Source organism: Eublepharis macularius, chromosome 2, assembly GCF_028583425.1.
Source record: "Eublepharis macularius isolate TG4126 chromosome 2, MPM_Emac_v1.0, whole genome shotgun sequence".
NCBI lineage: Eukaryota > Metazoa > Chordata > Lepidosauria > Squamata > Eublepharidae > Eublepharis > Eublepharis macularius.
In genome coordinates this window covers 209,860,516-209,876,867 of record NC_072791.1, presented here as the reverse complement: position 1 = coordinate 209,876,867, position 16,352 = coordinate 209,860,516, and the positions used below count along the sequence as shown (strand labels likewise).

The following is a 16,352-nucleotide window of genomic DNA, read 5'->3' as shown; positions in this document are numbered from 1 at the left end:
AGCCTGGTTCATGCTTAATTTTGGTTCATATTTCGGTTCATGCCCATCTCTATTCCAAATTTGTATGGCACTGCAGAGGAAAAGAGACTTCACCAGTATCAAGCGATGCAGTCCAGAGAAAACTCGGATTCGTTCAGGTGAAGCACATCGTTGGAAAATTGAGACAACCTTGGTCACAAGAGGACTCTTCCCTCTTCCTTCCAACCATGTACAACCTTGGCTTCCTACAATCTTTTCTCCTCCAGATGAATGAAAGCTACCTTTGAAAGAGTTCTTTACTCATTTTGTTTCAACACCATCACAAGCAGAGTTTACACCTGTCAAATCCATTGAACTCAACGTTAGCAAGATCCCCTGCTCTTTCTCCACAATTTTCTCCTGAAGCATAATGACGAGAACCGCTTTGAATATTCTCTGGCCACCCTTGCACCCATCACAAAGCCAGTCTGTGAACCAGAAGCCGCTGTCTGCCACCAAACAATGAGGATAGTCCACAGCTGAGACAAACTTCCTGACTCGTTTTTTAAAGCCGATGAAGTGGGACTCTGAGCGCACTCACCTGTTCCCTCAACAGAGAAATTACAACTCTTTGGCTTAACAGTTAAAGTCAATAGGATTGAAGCAAACTTACCTTTCCTGTGGATGGCTCCCAAGACTGCTTTTGTGGGGTGGGGTAGGGTAGGGGATCCTGCAAACTGCAGGGTAGGGGCTTCCATATACTGCAAACTCCAGGATAAGGGCTTCCATATCCCACAAAGTGCACGTTAGGGGCTTACTTATCCTGCAAACTGTAAGTTAGGGTCTCGCATGTCCCTTAAACTGCAGAGTAGGGGCTTACAGATCCCCCAAACTGCTTTATTTAGTGCTTGCATGTCAGACTCCACCTGCTGAGGGGGTGGAGTCAAAGGGAAGTGCACCCTTCAATGTTTCCGTTTCTCCCAGCCAATCTGGGGGGCAATGCCTCGGTAAGAAGATGCTCACCTGCTCCCTCTCTCCCTGGCCTTTGGCTACCCTGCCTTGTCTCTTCCTCCTTGATGCCCCCCTCACCAGATCAGCCTAATAAAGAGTTGCCTGGGGAACAGAAACTCCAAACTCTGACCAATGGCCATGAGACATGAGCGGGACGTCCACTGCCTGACAGATCTCTCAGCTAATGGGCTCCTAATCTGCCCCTTCTTCCCTCCCAGGTGTTTCTCCTCCCCAGGAGGTTTCAAAGGCTCCTCCTAGCTTTTCTATCACAGGGTTAGCCTGTGCCTGCTAGGCTGTCTGAAATCCTCCTATCACTGGTTTGGTTGTACCGGGCCCCATCCCAGACACTGTACTGTGTCCCTTTCTAGCAGTTAACACAAGCACTGCATCCTACATCTGGGATCTACACATCTGGGCAATCTCTCCAGCGCCCAGGGAAATTTGCTTTGTGGCCTTTTTAAGCACCATCCTGGTGCTGATGCCTATTCTGAACAGTGTTACAGGCAGAAAATCAGAGTGCCCATCCCCTGGTTTGGAAACACCTGGAGCAGGCTCTGCGGGGCAACCAGACCCCGTTGTTCATCAAGTACCGCCATACTTCCCTTCTCTAAGCAGAATAAAGACGAGGGTTTGGAAAATCAGTTTTGTGTGGTCATTTGGACCTGGTTTAGTTCACCCCATTCTCGGTTCTTACCCTGTTGGAATCGATTCTGGTCCTGGATGTGTAGATGGGTGGAGGAATGTTAAACGCCTGAGGGACGAGGTATTCTTCGGCATCCATCATATCTTCCAGGTCCCCCTCATCGAGCAGATTTTGGAAGAACTTGCTGTCATTTGGGCTTGGCAGTTTCATGCGGTCATCCCCCTGGACAGAGAACACAGAGAACCGAAAATTAGCCCCTCAGCTTACAAACGAACTTTCGGCCTAGCCACAGACACCCTCTGTCTGGCTACTCTGGCTGCCCTATATCTTGCAAGTTTCTATTACATTGTATAATCCTTTCCACATGGACAAAAGGACCTTAAAAAGGCCTTTAAAGACCAAATTAAAAAATGAATGACTCGTCAGAGACATACAATCGCTCGTCATTCAAACCAAAGCACTGAGGTTTTGACTCCGTTACCAGGACCATGGGCTGAATCCTACAAATCCCACTAATTTCTGTGATAAACATGCCCAGAGTTCATATCCAAAGCTTGTTTTTTTTCCAAATTTTAACTAATAATGTTGCCAACCTTGTGGTTGGGAGATGTTATTCTATCTATGGACTCTTATGGGGCCTGGAATTCTTTTTAGCAGTTCCCCAAAGAGACGGGAGACCACTGAGCATGACTTTATCTGTCATAGTTGTGGGTGGGTAACTGTGTCGATCTACAGTAGAACAGCAGGATTTGAGTCCAGGGGCACCTTAGAGACCAACAAGGTTTTCAGGGTATAAGCTTTAGAGAGTCAGAGCTCACTTCGTCAGATAAGCAAAGGAATGGAATTGGTGCCACTGGACTCAAATAATAGAATCATAGGGTTGGAAAGGATCTCTAGGGTCACCTAGTCCAACCTCCTGCACAATGCAGGAAATTCACAAATACCCCCCCCCCTCCACACACAAGCAGTGACCCTTACTCCATGCTCACAAGACGGCAAAACACCGTCAGGATCCCTAGCCAAACTAGCCTGGGGAAAATTGCTACTTGGCCCCAAGGTGGTGATCAGCCTTACCCTGAGCATGTAAGAAGGAGCCATGAGAACTAAGCACTGATGTAACCCTTCCTGCCCTCCCTCTCATGAGCTGCCTAGGTTTGCAGAATCAACATTGCTGTCAGATGGTCATCTTGCCTCTGCTTAAAAACCTCCAAAGAAGGAGAGCCCACCACCTTCTGAGGAAGCCTGTTCCACTGGGGGACTGCTCTAACTGTCAGGAAGTTCTTCCTAATTTTTAGCCAAAAACTCTTTCGATTTAATTTCAGGTTAACCCATTGGTTCTGGTCCGACATTCTCGGGCAGTAGAAAACAACTCCTGTTATCTTGCTCTGCTAGAGGGAGATTAGTTGGCTTCTGTGTCCTGTCAGTTCCTTCCCTGTTTTCCCCCTAGCTTCCCACCCCCCTCAATTTCACCTCACTCTGAACTATGAACCCTAATGGGAAATCCTGCAGCACATGCCATTAAAACCAGAGACTGATAGTTGTCTAAAGACATCTCCTGTTTTCACAATTTTGCATGCTGACTCTTGAATGTTTTGGTACAACCCAGTTTGCACAAGCAATAGTGAGAAATGTCCCTAAAAGAACACAGAGAATCAATTCCGTTTACTTCTAACACAATGTTCTTACCACGGTACTTAAAATGTTACTCTGGAACATGGAAACTGAATATTAAGGTATTGATTTTTTTTTTTAATGGCTGCCTTCCGTTTTGGAGGGAAACAGCATTTCTTTTTTGTTACTCAGCTTATCAAGAGCATCCACTACATTAAAAAGAAATCACTTACTGAGTAGATGCTAATGAAAGTATAAAAAGAACTTGGGTGTGAAGCAAAATGAATCATCTTATTGAAACTTCATTTTTATATGGGTCGCTCTGCCTGCTGATAACATAATCACATAAACAGCCTTGGGGAAAATAGAAAGGGGAGAACAGTTAGCCAGTACAATACTGTGGGGAGGAAATAAAGCGACACTTGTTTGCAGCCACAGAGCCAATCTTCATTAGAGCCATTAAGAGCAGTGGGGGAATGCCATGACTCAAAGAGACACACCCAATCCATGCTGGCCCTTCAAGTAGGACCTCGAAACAGTCTTGGTGCAAGATTAGTTAAGTGGTTTTGTGGTGCTGATAGTGCCACAGGAGCCTCTGGGCTTCAGCCCAATCCTTGGCTACAGTGGCAATAGCTGCAGGCAGTGTGGTGTAGTGGTTAAAGTGTCAGACTAGGACTTGGAAGAATTAGGTTTAAATCCTCACTCTGTCATGGAAGTTCACTGGAAGACCTTGGACCATTCATGCACGTTCAGCCTAACCTACCTCACAGAGTTGGTGTGAGGATAAAATGGAAGAGATTAGAGCAATTTTATAAGTGGCTACAGGCCATGAAGGAAGGAAGGAAGGAAGGAAGGAAGGAAGGAAGTGTTGGGCACTATTGGGATCCATCTATATGGGGGCAAACTTATACCCCAGTCTGTTCTCTATCCCTTGAAATTTTTCCTAAAGTAAATTAAAAATCTAGGTAGGATTTTCCCCTCAGTTTGAGTAGTTTAACCTTTTTGTTTTTGTTGTTGTTGTTGGAAAATTAGCAAAATTTTTCAGGAGAATTCATCTCTATACTAGAGAACAAAATGAACCCAATTCAGAAGTTCCACCTCAGAAAAAAAAATCTGAGGAATTTTGAGGGGATCCAAATAAATAATTTTTAAATTTTGCTTTTCATTCTTGGAATTCAAGACAATATACATGGTTCTCGCCTTCTCTGTTTTGTCCTCAAAACATTCCTGTGAGGGAGATTATATACATAAAATAATCAGCCAAATGTCCCATAGTGAACTTCGTGGCTGAGGAGGCATTTGAAACTGGTCTTCCCAGTCCTTGTTTGACATACTCACCACTGCACCTCATTGGCCCAAAACAGGAGATCAGGAGTGAAATTTCAGTGGGGATTTTTCACATCCATACCAGATAGAGGTGAAATAATCATACAGAAGTCTCCACTGTGCAAATATTTTTGAATAGGAATAATTGGCAGTCATGCAACTGGAAAATGAATTTATCTGTAGCCTTTTGCCTGACCTGGATGCCTCAGGGTTGTGTTTCGATGTGAATGAATGAAGGCAATATAATACTAGAAACATCTGTGTCGGTTCACCGTTATTGAAGCAGATTCAACAGAATAGGCAGCATTTAAGCATTGGTGACTTTTGTGCTTCTATGAATTTGCTATTTTTATACAATTACAAGCTTCTCTTGACATTACAGAACTATCCAAGTCTGTGACAATATATTTGTTTACAAGAAACTTACCAGTTTTATTCCATAAAACTGATGTGCAGATTTTAAAACCGTTTCTATGACTGCTGTTAGTGAAATGCCGCAAATATTTTTCCCCCATAAACTTCATATGAAGCACGATGATTATAGCGCAAGAGCAGAAATGATTGCTTTGGAGTTCCCTTTTTTATATTAATGTGAAATATTTGTCACAATGCTATCTTCCCCAATAGAATTTTGATATTTGATCTTATTTTAAATCAAATACATTTGTCCCATTATTTTCATTACCTTGCTGCAAAAGTTTTGTGTGGACGAATGGGGATAATCAGTGTCTGGAGAGGAAAGCAAATTGTGCCTCTTGACTAGACATGGGCACGAACAGAAAAAAAACCAAACATGGTGTTCGTTGTTCATTGCCATCCATGAACAACGAACAACGAACAATGATGAACATGACCTGTTCACGAACTTCGTTGTTCGTTGTACCTGGGGGCCAGCAGGCCCTCCTCCAGCCATCAAGATCCCTACTGCAAAACACCCAGAAAGCCTACCTGAGCAGGCAGCAGGAAAAGTACCAGTAATAAATAATAGCTTGGCCCAGAGCCTGGCAGCAGCCCTGCAACTTGAAGAGGTAGATCCCTATCCCACCACACACAAAGAAAATTCAAGCTCCAATGCACTCTCCCTGTCTCTCTCTCAAAATGCCAACAGCAACTGTCTCTCCCTCACTGTCTGCAAAACCAGAGCTGGGAGCCCCCCTGCCCCCTGCTCTTTGCTTCCTTGTAACAAATTTGGAGCTCCACACTTGAAAGGAAGACCTGCCTATCAAGCTAAATTGGGCTTAGATTGGGGTTTCCAGAGCAACAGCAGGAGTTCAGACAGAGTTCAGGCAACTGCCTCCAGTTGTCAAGGGAATTGATTGCAGGTGCCGGATTGTCTGGCTTGACGAACACCAATGAACAGCAACAAACGAGGCTTGCAATGACCACCTGTTCATTTAGAATGGGGCCTCATGAACAGCTTGTTTGTGAACAGCTGATTGGGCTGCTCGTGGCTTTTTTTAGTTCGTATTGCTGTTCGTGCCCATCTCTACTCTTTATCCCACCCTTAGCTTCCATTCACTAGCCAGAGCTGTAGAGGGGTGCTGATGCTCTGAGTGTGTCCAGGACAGGTTCCAAGGAAAAGACGCACTCACAAAATGTTCAGCTGCGAGACCAGCAGGCACAAATGGCCACCCCTTGCCACATGTTGATCATCCCACATTTGGGTTGTTTGCACAGCGCAAGATTCTTTAAGAATCCTGCTTTAGGGGAAAGTTGTGTTTGATGGCCTTGTCCTTTGTTCAAATTGCATCCCTAAGTCTGCCATAGAGACTCAGCATCATCATTTTAGAGCTTAGTTTTAGATTGGTAGCCATGTTGGACTGCAGTAGAACAACAGGATTTGAGTCCAGTGGCACCTTAGAGATCAACAAGATATTCAGGATGTAAGCTTTAGAGAGACAGAGCTTCCTTTAAAAGTCAGAGCTCAGGTCTGAAGAAGGGAGCATTGACTCTCGAAAGCTTACTTCCTGAATATCTTGTTGGTCTCTAATCTGCCACTGGACTCAAATCCTGATGTTTTAGAGCTTATTTTTAAATTTATGAAAATGCTATAGGGTCCCAGTCCTGCTGTGGACATGATGAGGGGTGATGAGGGCTCCTTACTCCCCCATAAAAAGACACTCTAAAATGTCACCACATCCTCATGCCAGACTCAGGGATGCTGTATCATAGTGGTTAGAATGTTGGAGTAGGACCTGAGAGGCCCAGGTTCAAATCCCCACTCTACCAGGGGAACCTGAGGCCACTCAGTCTTTTTCTAAGCATAACCTACACCTCACAGGGTTGTTGTAAGAATTAAATGGAAGAGGGAGAATGATGTAGTAAGTTCTTTTGGATCCCCACTAGGGAGAAAACTGGGGGATAAATGAAATAAGTATGAACAAATAAATAGTGTGGCTCTAAGTGATTATTCCAGGAAAGTCCTCTGTGGTCCTTTTCCTCACCTTCAACCCTCTGTGGTCTATTTAAGTCTTTGTCTCCAGATTTTAACCTCATAACAACAACAACAAAATTAAATTTATATACTGCCCTTCAGGGCAACTTAATGCCCACTCAGAGCAGTTTACAAAGTGTGTTGTTACTATTATCCTCACAACAATCTCTCTGAGAGAGCTGTGACTGACCCAAGGTCACCCAGCTGGCTTCAAGTGGAGGAGTGGGGAATCAAACCTGGCTGTCCAGATTAGAGTCCTGCCACTCTTAACCACTACACCAAACTGGCTCATCCCAGGGGGTGAAGAACTAGTTCTGAAGTGGATTTGCATAACATGGAAACAAGAAATGCAGTATTAAAGAGGGCATTCCATGTGCAGAAAGCTTTGCATCTTTATGGAGAAACTCACCTGAATGACCAGGTATCTCTGAGGGTCTCGAGCCATCCGAGAGAATTCGGCAGCCAGCTCCTTAAACTTTGGCCGACTGTCTGCATCAATCATCCAGCCTGGGATAATAAGCAGGGAGAAGAGGAAATAAGAAACAATAATATAATAAGTGTGTGTAGACTTAATGAAAGCTCTGATGTTTCCGAGGAAGCAGAAAGTCAGGACACAGTTCCATCAAAGTAAAGCAGTTTTTTTGCATTCACTGATTTGAGCAGGGACTCAAATTTCTGCCATTTCTACTTAAAACCAGACAATGTGGCAGAAGTTCAGGGTCCCAACGCACAGGCTCAGGTGGTTTCCCTCCCTCCCCCCTCCCCCGCATTGTCAGTGGGGGGTGGGGGGGAGCTATCAGACCTTCAAGTCTCAAGTCTGCACTACTGCTTCACTGAATCCAGTAGGACTTTTCATCACTTCCTGTTGAGATGCAACATCCTCTCTCCGTAAGCGACAACTTAAGACACAACTGACTCCATTGTTGGGTTCATGATCCAAGTGAAAGTTTACCTTTCCACAGCACTGTATGTCGCAGTCTTCCCATGTCCTCCCTGTGTCCCCCATGGGGGCTTTCAATCATATGTGCCTCATGAGTTTCATTCTTAGAACCCAGTTCCCTGGTGTGACAGGATTCTCCTGATTCAGATCAGGGCTGTGGCATAAGGGACGAAAGGACTTCAGCCTCCTCCCCACACACACTTTCTTTTCTTGACATAAGTGTAGCTGTCAAAGGGCCAAACAGCAGATCTTCAAGGCTGCTCCAAGTTGGGGTGGGGGAAAGCTGAAGCCCCCTCCCTCCACATGCCACGGCCCTCATTCAAACTGAGCCACTGGGCTCCTGGGAAAAGAGTTCCGAGCACAAAACTTGCAAGGCACATCGTATTGAAGTCCTCATGCTGGACCCAGGGAGGATGCAAAGATAATGAAATGTACAATTAGGCCCTCAGTCTACCAGTTTCTGTTCCTTAAACTCTGGTTCCTAAGGGCCAAGCTAGAAGTGACAAATTACACTTGAATGGCAAGTGAACAGACTCACATGTATTGGTCCTTGTTCGCTTGCGCTCCACTTGCACTCCACTCAATCACTATGTAGAGATTGAGTGGAATGCAAGTGGAGAGCAAGTGAACAGGGAGGGATACAGGTGAGGGCCAAGCTACACATGACGAATGACACTTGAACAGCAAGTGTATTTCTCCCTGTTCACTTGCCCTCCACTCAATCCACTTGCCATTCAAGTGTAATTCGTCATGTGTAGCTTGGCCCTGAGTCTGTTCACTTGCCATTCAAGTGTAATTCATCACTTCTAGCTTGGCCCTAAGTAAGGCTCATTAGAAATGCTTTCCACTCCCCCAGTTCTTACTCCTATGCTTCACAACAGAGTGTAGAGTATTACTAATAGCTACAGTCTGCTCAGGGATAGCCACTAGTTTATCTTAGAGCAAGCTTCTTCCAGGAAAAGATTATTATCAGCAACATTTGAGGCATCTGTCATTGTTTGTCAGGAAGTGTCACCAACATGGGTTTTATCGGCTGCAACCTTCCATTTATCCCCATTTAAATAGCCCCTGTGAACGACACCACCTGACTACTGCTGATAGAGCTGCATGTAGAACGCTGCAGGAGAACAGGACACAACTTGCCAATCTCACTCATAGCCAGAGAGACAAGCCATACTGTACTACCATACTCTTTAAGACCATAGGATGACTCGTGCATGACCCCAGTATCAGAATCCTACATAGCTGTACAGATGCATGGTGCTAATGTCCTTCTGCATGTTTCTAATGTACCCCGCTTCTACATTCATAGGCACCTCCCCAGACATGCGCAGCATAACCTTACATTCTACTCAAGTAATCAATCCATCCCTTTTCTGGAGTGGATGAATTGTATAGGGAGAGGGTCACACTGCCTACTCTTTATCAATCCCTTCCATTCGTGGTCAGGCAGAGCACTGGTGATGTAACATCTCTCTGATACCTACAGATGGAGGAGGGCTAGTTAGATGCTGATTTATCTCCCAGTAGCGGCTAGAGGGGTGTCCTATGACCAAAGAAGTTTGGTTCAGATTCCTGCTCACTGGGTTACCTTGGAGCAATCATTCTCTCGCAGTCTAACACACCTTATGGGACTGTTGTGAGCCTAAAACAGGAGTTCCTTGGAGAAATGGGGGGGGCAACAATAAAATAAATACTATCAATTATTGCTCTGTGTGCAAACATCTTGTTACTATGTTCCTGCCGTATTTAATTAAGTGGACTGCTAATTTTTATTCTCTTGAAAGAAAGAAAGAAAGAAAGAAAGAAAGAAAGAAAGAAAGAAAGAAAGAAAGAAAGAAAGAAAATTCCTATCTCAACAAGCCCGATATTGCAGATTGGTTCCAATGGGTCTGCCAGAACCTTTCTTAGGGCAGCACCAGGTACGAAATTTGGCACTCCCCATTGAAACAATTCTGTGCCTCAGTTCAGCGATGTCATATTCTTAGCGTAATGCTTTCATGTGTACACATGAGCAGCGAACCCCATGGCAGAGGAAATGGTTGTTTGTTAATCTCATCTAAATTAAGTCAGAAACACCACTGAGACTTTCTTAATTCTTTTTAAATTAGAAGCTTGAGCTTCGGGGACACATTTACTAGCATGTGCACATTTGGGGGAGAAATGGGCTGGGTGAGAATCCAGAGGCAAATAGCACAAATAAAAATAATTTGCCACTGGATTCCCATACGATTTCCCCCTCCCTTTTTTAAAAAAGGCATGTTTAGCACCTTAAATGTCAACGCTTATAAATTATTGACCCTGGATAGGAACACCTGCTCCCAAAAAGTTCAGTTTTGTTTTATTATATTAATGCAAGTCCTTTTGAATAAAACATCTTGGATTTTCTTTCTTCTTAGTTATGTGATTAGGAGTCAACTTTTGCCCCTTTGCAACCTTTAGTACCTGACTACCATAATTATGTCCCATAGTATCTTCTTTTAATAAATCAGTTGCTATGAAAATGGCAGCTGTTGGTGTGCTGCAATACCGGCTTCGAAACAATAATGTCCGATGGTATCTGCTGGCAATAAGAATCCAAACTCATGGAAGCCTCCTTCTTATTGACTCATATCCATCAAAACTGAATGGCTTGCATATAACATTCAGACCCAGTTTCTGTAGCAACCTCAATATCATGGATCAAAGCTGAAGCAGAATTTCAAAGGACTTGTGGAGAATGAAAGCAAGCCACAAGAGAGCAGCCATTCAATAGTCCTACCCATTCAAGCTATGATTACTTACATTTCACCATCACCATGTAAACATCAATGGTGCAAATCGGAGGCTGCGGCAAGCGCTCCCCTTTCTCTAACAAGTCAGGAATGTCCCTCGTTGGGATCCCATCATAGGGCTTTCCACCAAAGGTCATCAGCTCCCAAATAGTAACACCTAAAATGAGAGTGAAAGTCATATTCCAATAAATGCATACCTAATAACATTTAAGGGATCGCTTAGCAGAGCCAATTTAGATTGATAGTGTGAATTTACACCTCTTCAAATACAAGTGTCGTATTAGCTAACTGCATCTTAGAGTTACACCATGATATTTAAAAGAAGATTGAAAAGCAGTTGAGAAGCCCTTAAAATGCTTTTCTAAATTTATATAAAATGTGTAAATAATGGTTCTATAGGAAAAGTGTAATTTTCGGGAATAGTAAGGCTATAAAATAAAAATGTGTGATTTTTCTTCGAAGAAGGCCAAAAGTATCTACATTCCAGGCGGGTGGATGTGTTCACCTATTCTAGCAAAATAAAAGACTGAAAAAAATTGATTCCAGTGTGAGCTTTCGTGCCTCAGGGCTCACTTCTTCAGATGCTTAAGGAGGTTTTTTATAAGAAAAGTCACCAGGATGGGGGAATTGAGAAGTTGCATCAGAGACAAACTTGACAAAGATCAGTCTTGCCATCTCCCCTGTGGCTTTTCAGCTGGCTGGCAGGAAAAAAATGGCGGGAGATGGGAGGGCACTCCTGTTGCGCCCAAATTTTCTGATTTCAGCTCTGTATGTACTGAAGTGATGTCTGTGCGTTGCTGAGGAAAACTGGAGACAATCTAGTATTCACACAAAACTCTTTGGTTAAACTATAGAGTTTTGCCCAAATTCTAGAGCATTCCCAGCATCCCCCAACAACACGCTGATGTCACTTCCAGATGCACAGCAGTGACATTTGCATGTCACTGGTGATGTGAGGACGTTGCCAGTGAGCCCCCCTGACCCGGTTATTCCCCTCCACTCCCTGCCATGTGCCAGGGAGGAGAGCTGAATCTTGTCATAAATATTTCAGGTGTGATTCCTTGCATTAGGGACTGTGAGCAACTCCCATTCATTTCAAAGGGTCTTACACGGGAAAACTGGGAAAACTCCCTGCTGAATTGTGTCTACTATTTTGTTTCTGTTGCGTCCTACCCTCTTCAAAGTCAAAGTCATTACATAAGTGTCCAAATGGATGCAAGATGAAAAACAATCCAAGATGAAATAATCCAGGGTCCTCAGCAAGGTTAGCATGGGATCAATTACTGACATCTGCAGCTGAGATTCTCCCATTTGCTGCCCTCATATCTAGAAAAAGATCCTCAGCTTCCCTCAACCTTGGACCCAGAGGAAAACATTTGAGATAGTTGTGAGGAGAGTTGTGAGGAGAGAAAAAACGGGAAAATGAGGTAGGAAAAATGATGGGAGAATCATTGGAAATGATATTCAGGAAGAAGAGTTCTGAATTTTATCTCATCAAATGAGAAGGAGAATGTCTGATATAACACTACAATTTTTAAAATCAGCACATTTTCTCTAAACTATCCGGTCATTTCCCTCCAGAACAGAATGCGAATACATCATTGTTTTTATGTTCCCAGTCACTCAAAATAAGTGACATTTTTAAAAAAGAAAGTCCTTCCGGATTTGAGTTATGATAGTGCTGCAGTTTTGTAACTGAGATACTATTTTCAAATGTCTTCAAGATTATATTTTCTCTTTCAGTTAAGCAGTAAGATAAATAACGCACACTGCGAGTAACTGAATTTATCCCAAAAGACCAACTTTAATATCAAAAATTGTTCTGCTGTCCCAGAACCTGCTTTTGTGTAGACTTTTTATTCTTTTATTTTAAAGGTCATTTAAGATATGCCTTTGACCTAGTAATGATAGGTTGCACGCTGCCACATTGAGCTCGAAGAGAAGAGGGTAGTGCATACAAAGATAATAGATACACAATTATGCACAATATCTTTCTCCCCTAGCTACCTCTTCCGGTGATCGCTATTATCAGCCATATCTCCTAGGAATTTGATGTTATTCTTTAGGCTTTCTGCTTTTAAAGACAGCTGCACAAAACTGAGACAGACAGAGGCCTGTACAGCCCTTGTTCTGCTTCTACATGTGTAGGCCCCCTCCCCGATTTCTGCTGCATTCAAGCCAGTCTCCACGCTGGGCCTGGAGATGTCCAGCGATTAAAACTGTTCTCTAGATGACAAAGATCCATTCTCCTGGAGAAAATGGCATCTTTGGAGGGTGAACTCTAGGGTTGTCCGATCTGAGTTGGGATATTCCTGGAGATTTTGGAGGTGGAGCCTGGAGAGGGTGGGGTTTAGGAAGGGGAGGGGTCTCAGTGGGCTATAAAGCCATAGAGTGCACCTTCCAAAGCAGCCATTTTCTCCAGAGGAACTGATATCTGTCACCTGGAGATCAGTTGTAATTCTGGGAGATATTCAGGCCTCACTTTGAGGCTGGCAATCCGAACTCCATGGCATTATAACCCTCCCCAAACGTCTCCCTCTCCATGCTCCAGTCCCAGGAATTTCCCAACCCAAAATTGGCAACTCCACTGTTTCCCCACAGGGCAATGTCGTGTCAGTCCCGTCTGTGTGCAAATTCTGCAACTATTAAGTACAGAAGAGTAGGGCGACTGCCTCTGTTCACACGGTCCGGGGATTCTTAATTATCACCAGTGGGACTTGCCAAAGAGAACTTCCCTGTGGACTGCAGCCTGATCCTAGCTACGCTGCAAGTCTCACTGCGTTAAATACACACCAATACGTGGCTCTGCCTTATACTGAATCAGAATGTCAGTGTCAGTATTCTGGACTCAGACTGGCAGCTGCTCTCCATGGTTTTAGGCAGAGGTCTTTCATATTACCCACTGCCTGGTCCATTGCAATTGGAGATGCTGGGGATTGAAACTGGGTTCTTCTGTGTGCAAAGCAGAGGCTCTTCCACCAAGCCACAGCCCCTCTCCAAGTAAGTATGTAACGGGTAAATATGTGTACATTTCCAGAACACGGCCACAGTTCCATGCATACTTTCTGGACGTTAATCCTGTTAATGAGAAGGCCTGATTTCTGAGTAAACACGTGTAGAATTAGATCACAGATTTGATAGCCGTGGGTAACCATGTTGGTCTGTAGTAGAAGAACAAGATTTGGGTCCAGTAGCACCTTAATAACCAACTAATTTCAGGATATAAGCTTTCGAGAGTGAAAGCTCATTCCCTGGAAAGCTAGTTGGTTGTTAGGGTGCTACTGGACCCAAAACTTGCTCTTCTTTTTGATAGTTAAGGTTGCTTTTGAAATTCAAATTCATCTGCCTAGTCTGTCCCCCTAACTAATTTAGCCCCCACTTTCCTAGTAATCTGTTAGAAAGATTTCCTTTTAGCCATATGAAGTATAAGCATTTACAAGTCAGGAAATACTATGTTTTTATACCCAGTACTGTTAACATCAAACTCATGACGTGGCTTTCAATAAACAATAAAATTTTAAAAAAACAGTAACAAACAATTCACAAAACAGCAGTAGATAAAAAATAATAAACAGCAGCATTTTCTCAATTAAATCCTAACAGACTTGCAAAGATTAAATAGGTCAAATAAAAAACAACAAATCAGTATGACAAAAAATTTAAACCAGAGGATTATAATATCACAAGTGGGTCAACTAAATAAACAGCAGACTGAAGCAGCCATTAAAGGAAGGGAAAAGTAAAATGAAAAGACCGGGAGAATATATATGCAGGGCTTTTTTTTAGCGGGAACTCGGTGGAACGGAGTTCCAGAACCTCTTGAAAATGGTCACATGGCTGGTGGCCCCGCCCCCTGATCTCCAGACAGAGGGGAGTTGAGATTGCCTCAGCGGCATGGAGGGCAATCCAAACTCCCCTCTGTCTGGAGATCAGGGGGCGGGGCCATCAGCCATGTGGCCATTTTCCTCCGAGGGCAACCCACTGAGTTCCACCACCTCTTTTCCCAGAAAAAAAGCCCTGTATATATGTCTTTGCCTACTGCCTGGGAGGAAATGCATTGCTAGGCAAACCTCAGCAGGGAGAGTGTTCTCCATAATCTAGATGCCACCAAAGAAAAGGACCTGTCTCCAGTGAGCCTCAGACACAGTAATAATAGAACTTCAAATTGTATCCAGAAGCAAAACACAACCTAGTGAAGATCTTCTAAATATGTCAGGAGGACATTGTCCCTAAAGCTTGCACCAGCCAACAGTCCTGCAGCAGCATTATGAACTAGATGAAGCTTCCAAACAATCTTCAAGGGAAGCCCCACACTTAGAACACTGGAGTAGATCAGCCTAGATGTAACTAGTGCACAAATAACTGGCCAGATGGAAGGGCAGCCACAGCAGGGGAAACGCACCCTGTGCCACAGAGGAAAGGTGTGCTTCCATTTGCAGCCCTGGATTTAATGACATGCTAGACCATGGACTGATCTTTAAGGGGGACTGCAGCCCCATCCTAAACAGGCTGCCTTTATTTATTTATACGTACATACGTACCCCATCTTTGGCCCCAGTGGAGGAATGGCTTACATTGTTTTCCTGTGAGACAGGTTATGCCAAGAGTCTGTGACTGGCTCAAGGTCACCCAATGAGTTTCCATGGCAGAAGGGGGATTTGAACTTGGGTTTCCCAGATCCGAGTTGCACACTCTAACCACTATACAACAGTCCCACTTGGCTTCATTGTCAGCCAATCGTCCCTCAGTCTTATCTGGATTAAGCTTCATTTAGTTTTCATGCAGTTCTTTATCAACTCCAAGCACTGGTTAAGGACATCCATTGACTCAGCGGAGTCAGATGTCAAGGAGAAACAGAGCTAGGTGCCCCCTGTGCACTGATGAAACGTCACTCCAAAATGATGGTTGTTGTGGGTTTTCCGGGCTGTATTGCCGTGGTCTTGGCATTGTAGTTCCTGATGTTTTGCCAGCAGCTGTGGCTGGCATCTTCAGAGGTGTAGCACCAAAAGACAGAGATCTCTCAGTGTCACAGTGTGGAAAAGATGTTGGCAGGTCATTTATATCTACTCAGGAAGGTGGGGTTGGGCTGAGTCATCCTGTAAGAGTTTCCCAGGGTGTGGAATGCTAATGGAGGGAGGCTTCACTGTATCCTGAGGAGGTTCTTTTGCATATGGATTGGTGCTTGATGTGCTAATCTTCTCTGCAGGGCTATTGTCGGGTGTAGAGTGTTTTGTTAGCCTGGTGTTTTTCAGAACTGGAAACCATGCTCTGTTCATTCTTAAGGTTTCTTCTTTCCTGTTGAAGTTTTGCTTATGCTTGTGAATTTCAATGGCTTCTCTGTGCAGTCTGACAAAGTAGTTGGAAGTGTTGTCCAGTATTTTGGTGTCCTGGAATAAGATACTGTGCCCTGTTTGAGTTAGGCTATGCTCAGCCACTGCTGATTTTTCAGGTTGTCCAAGTCTGCAGTGTCTTTCATGTTCTTTTATTCTTGTCTGGATGCTACGCTTTGTGGTCCCGATGTACACTTGTCCACAGCTGCAGGGTATACGGTATACTCCTGCAGAGGTGAGGGGGTCTCTACTGTCTTTTGCTGATCGTAGCATTTTCAGGTGGGTCTGAATACTGCTTGAAGGTTATGCTTTTTCATAAGCTTTC

General features: G+C 44.0%; 1 protein-coding gene across 1 annotated transcript in view; it reads right to left on the bottom strand.

Moving 5' to 3' along the window:
• The window catches only part of ERBB4 (erb-b2 receptor tyrosine kinase 4), a gene marked incomplete at its 5' end in the record, with an annotated part of 660,937 nt that overhangs the window by 21,959 nt on the left and 622,626 nt on the right, over positions 1–16,352 (bottom strand). The window contains 3 exons of the mRNA XM_054971602.1: positions 1,664–1,834; positions 7,393–7,490; positions 10,708–10,854. Of these exons, the coding sequence (XP_054827577.1) occupies positions 1,664–1,834; positions 7,393–7,490; positions 10,708–10,854 (416 nt within the window). The remainder of the gene's footprint in view (positions 1–1,663; positions 1,835–7,392; positions 7,491–10,707; positions 10,855–16,352) is intronic.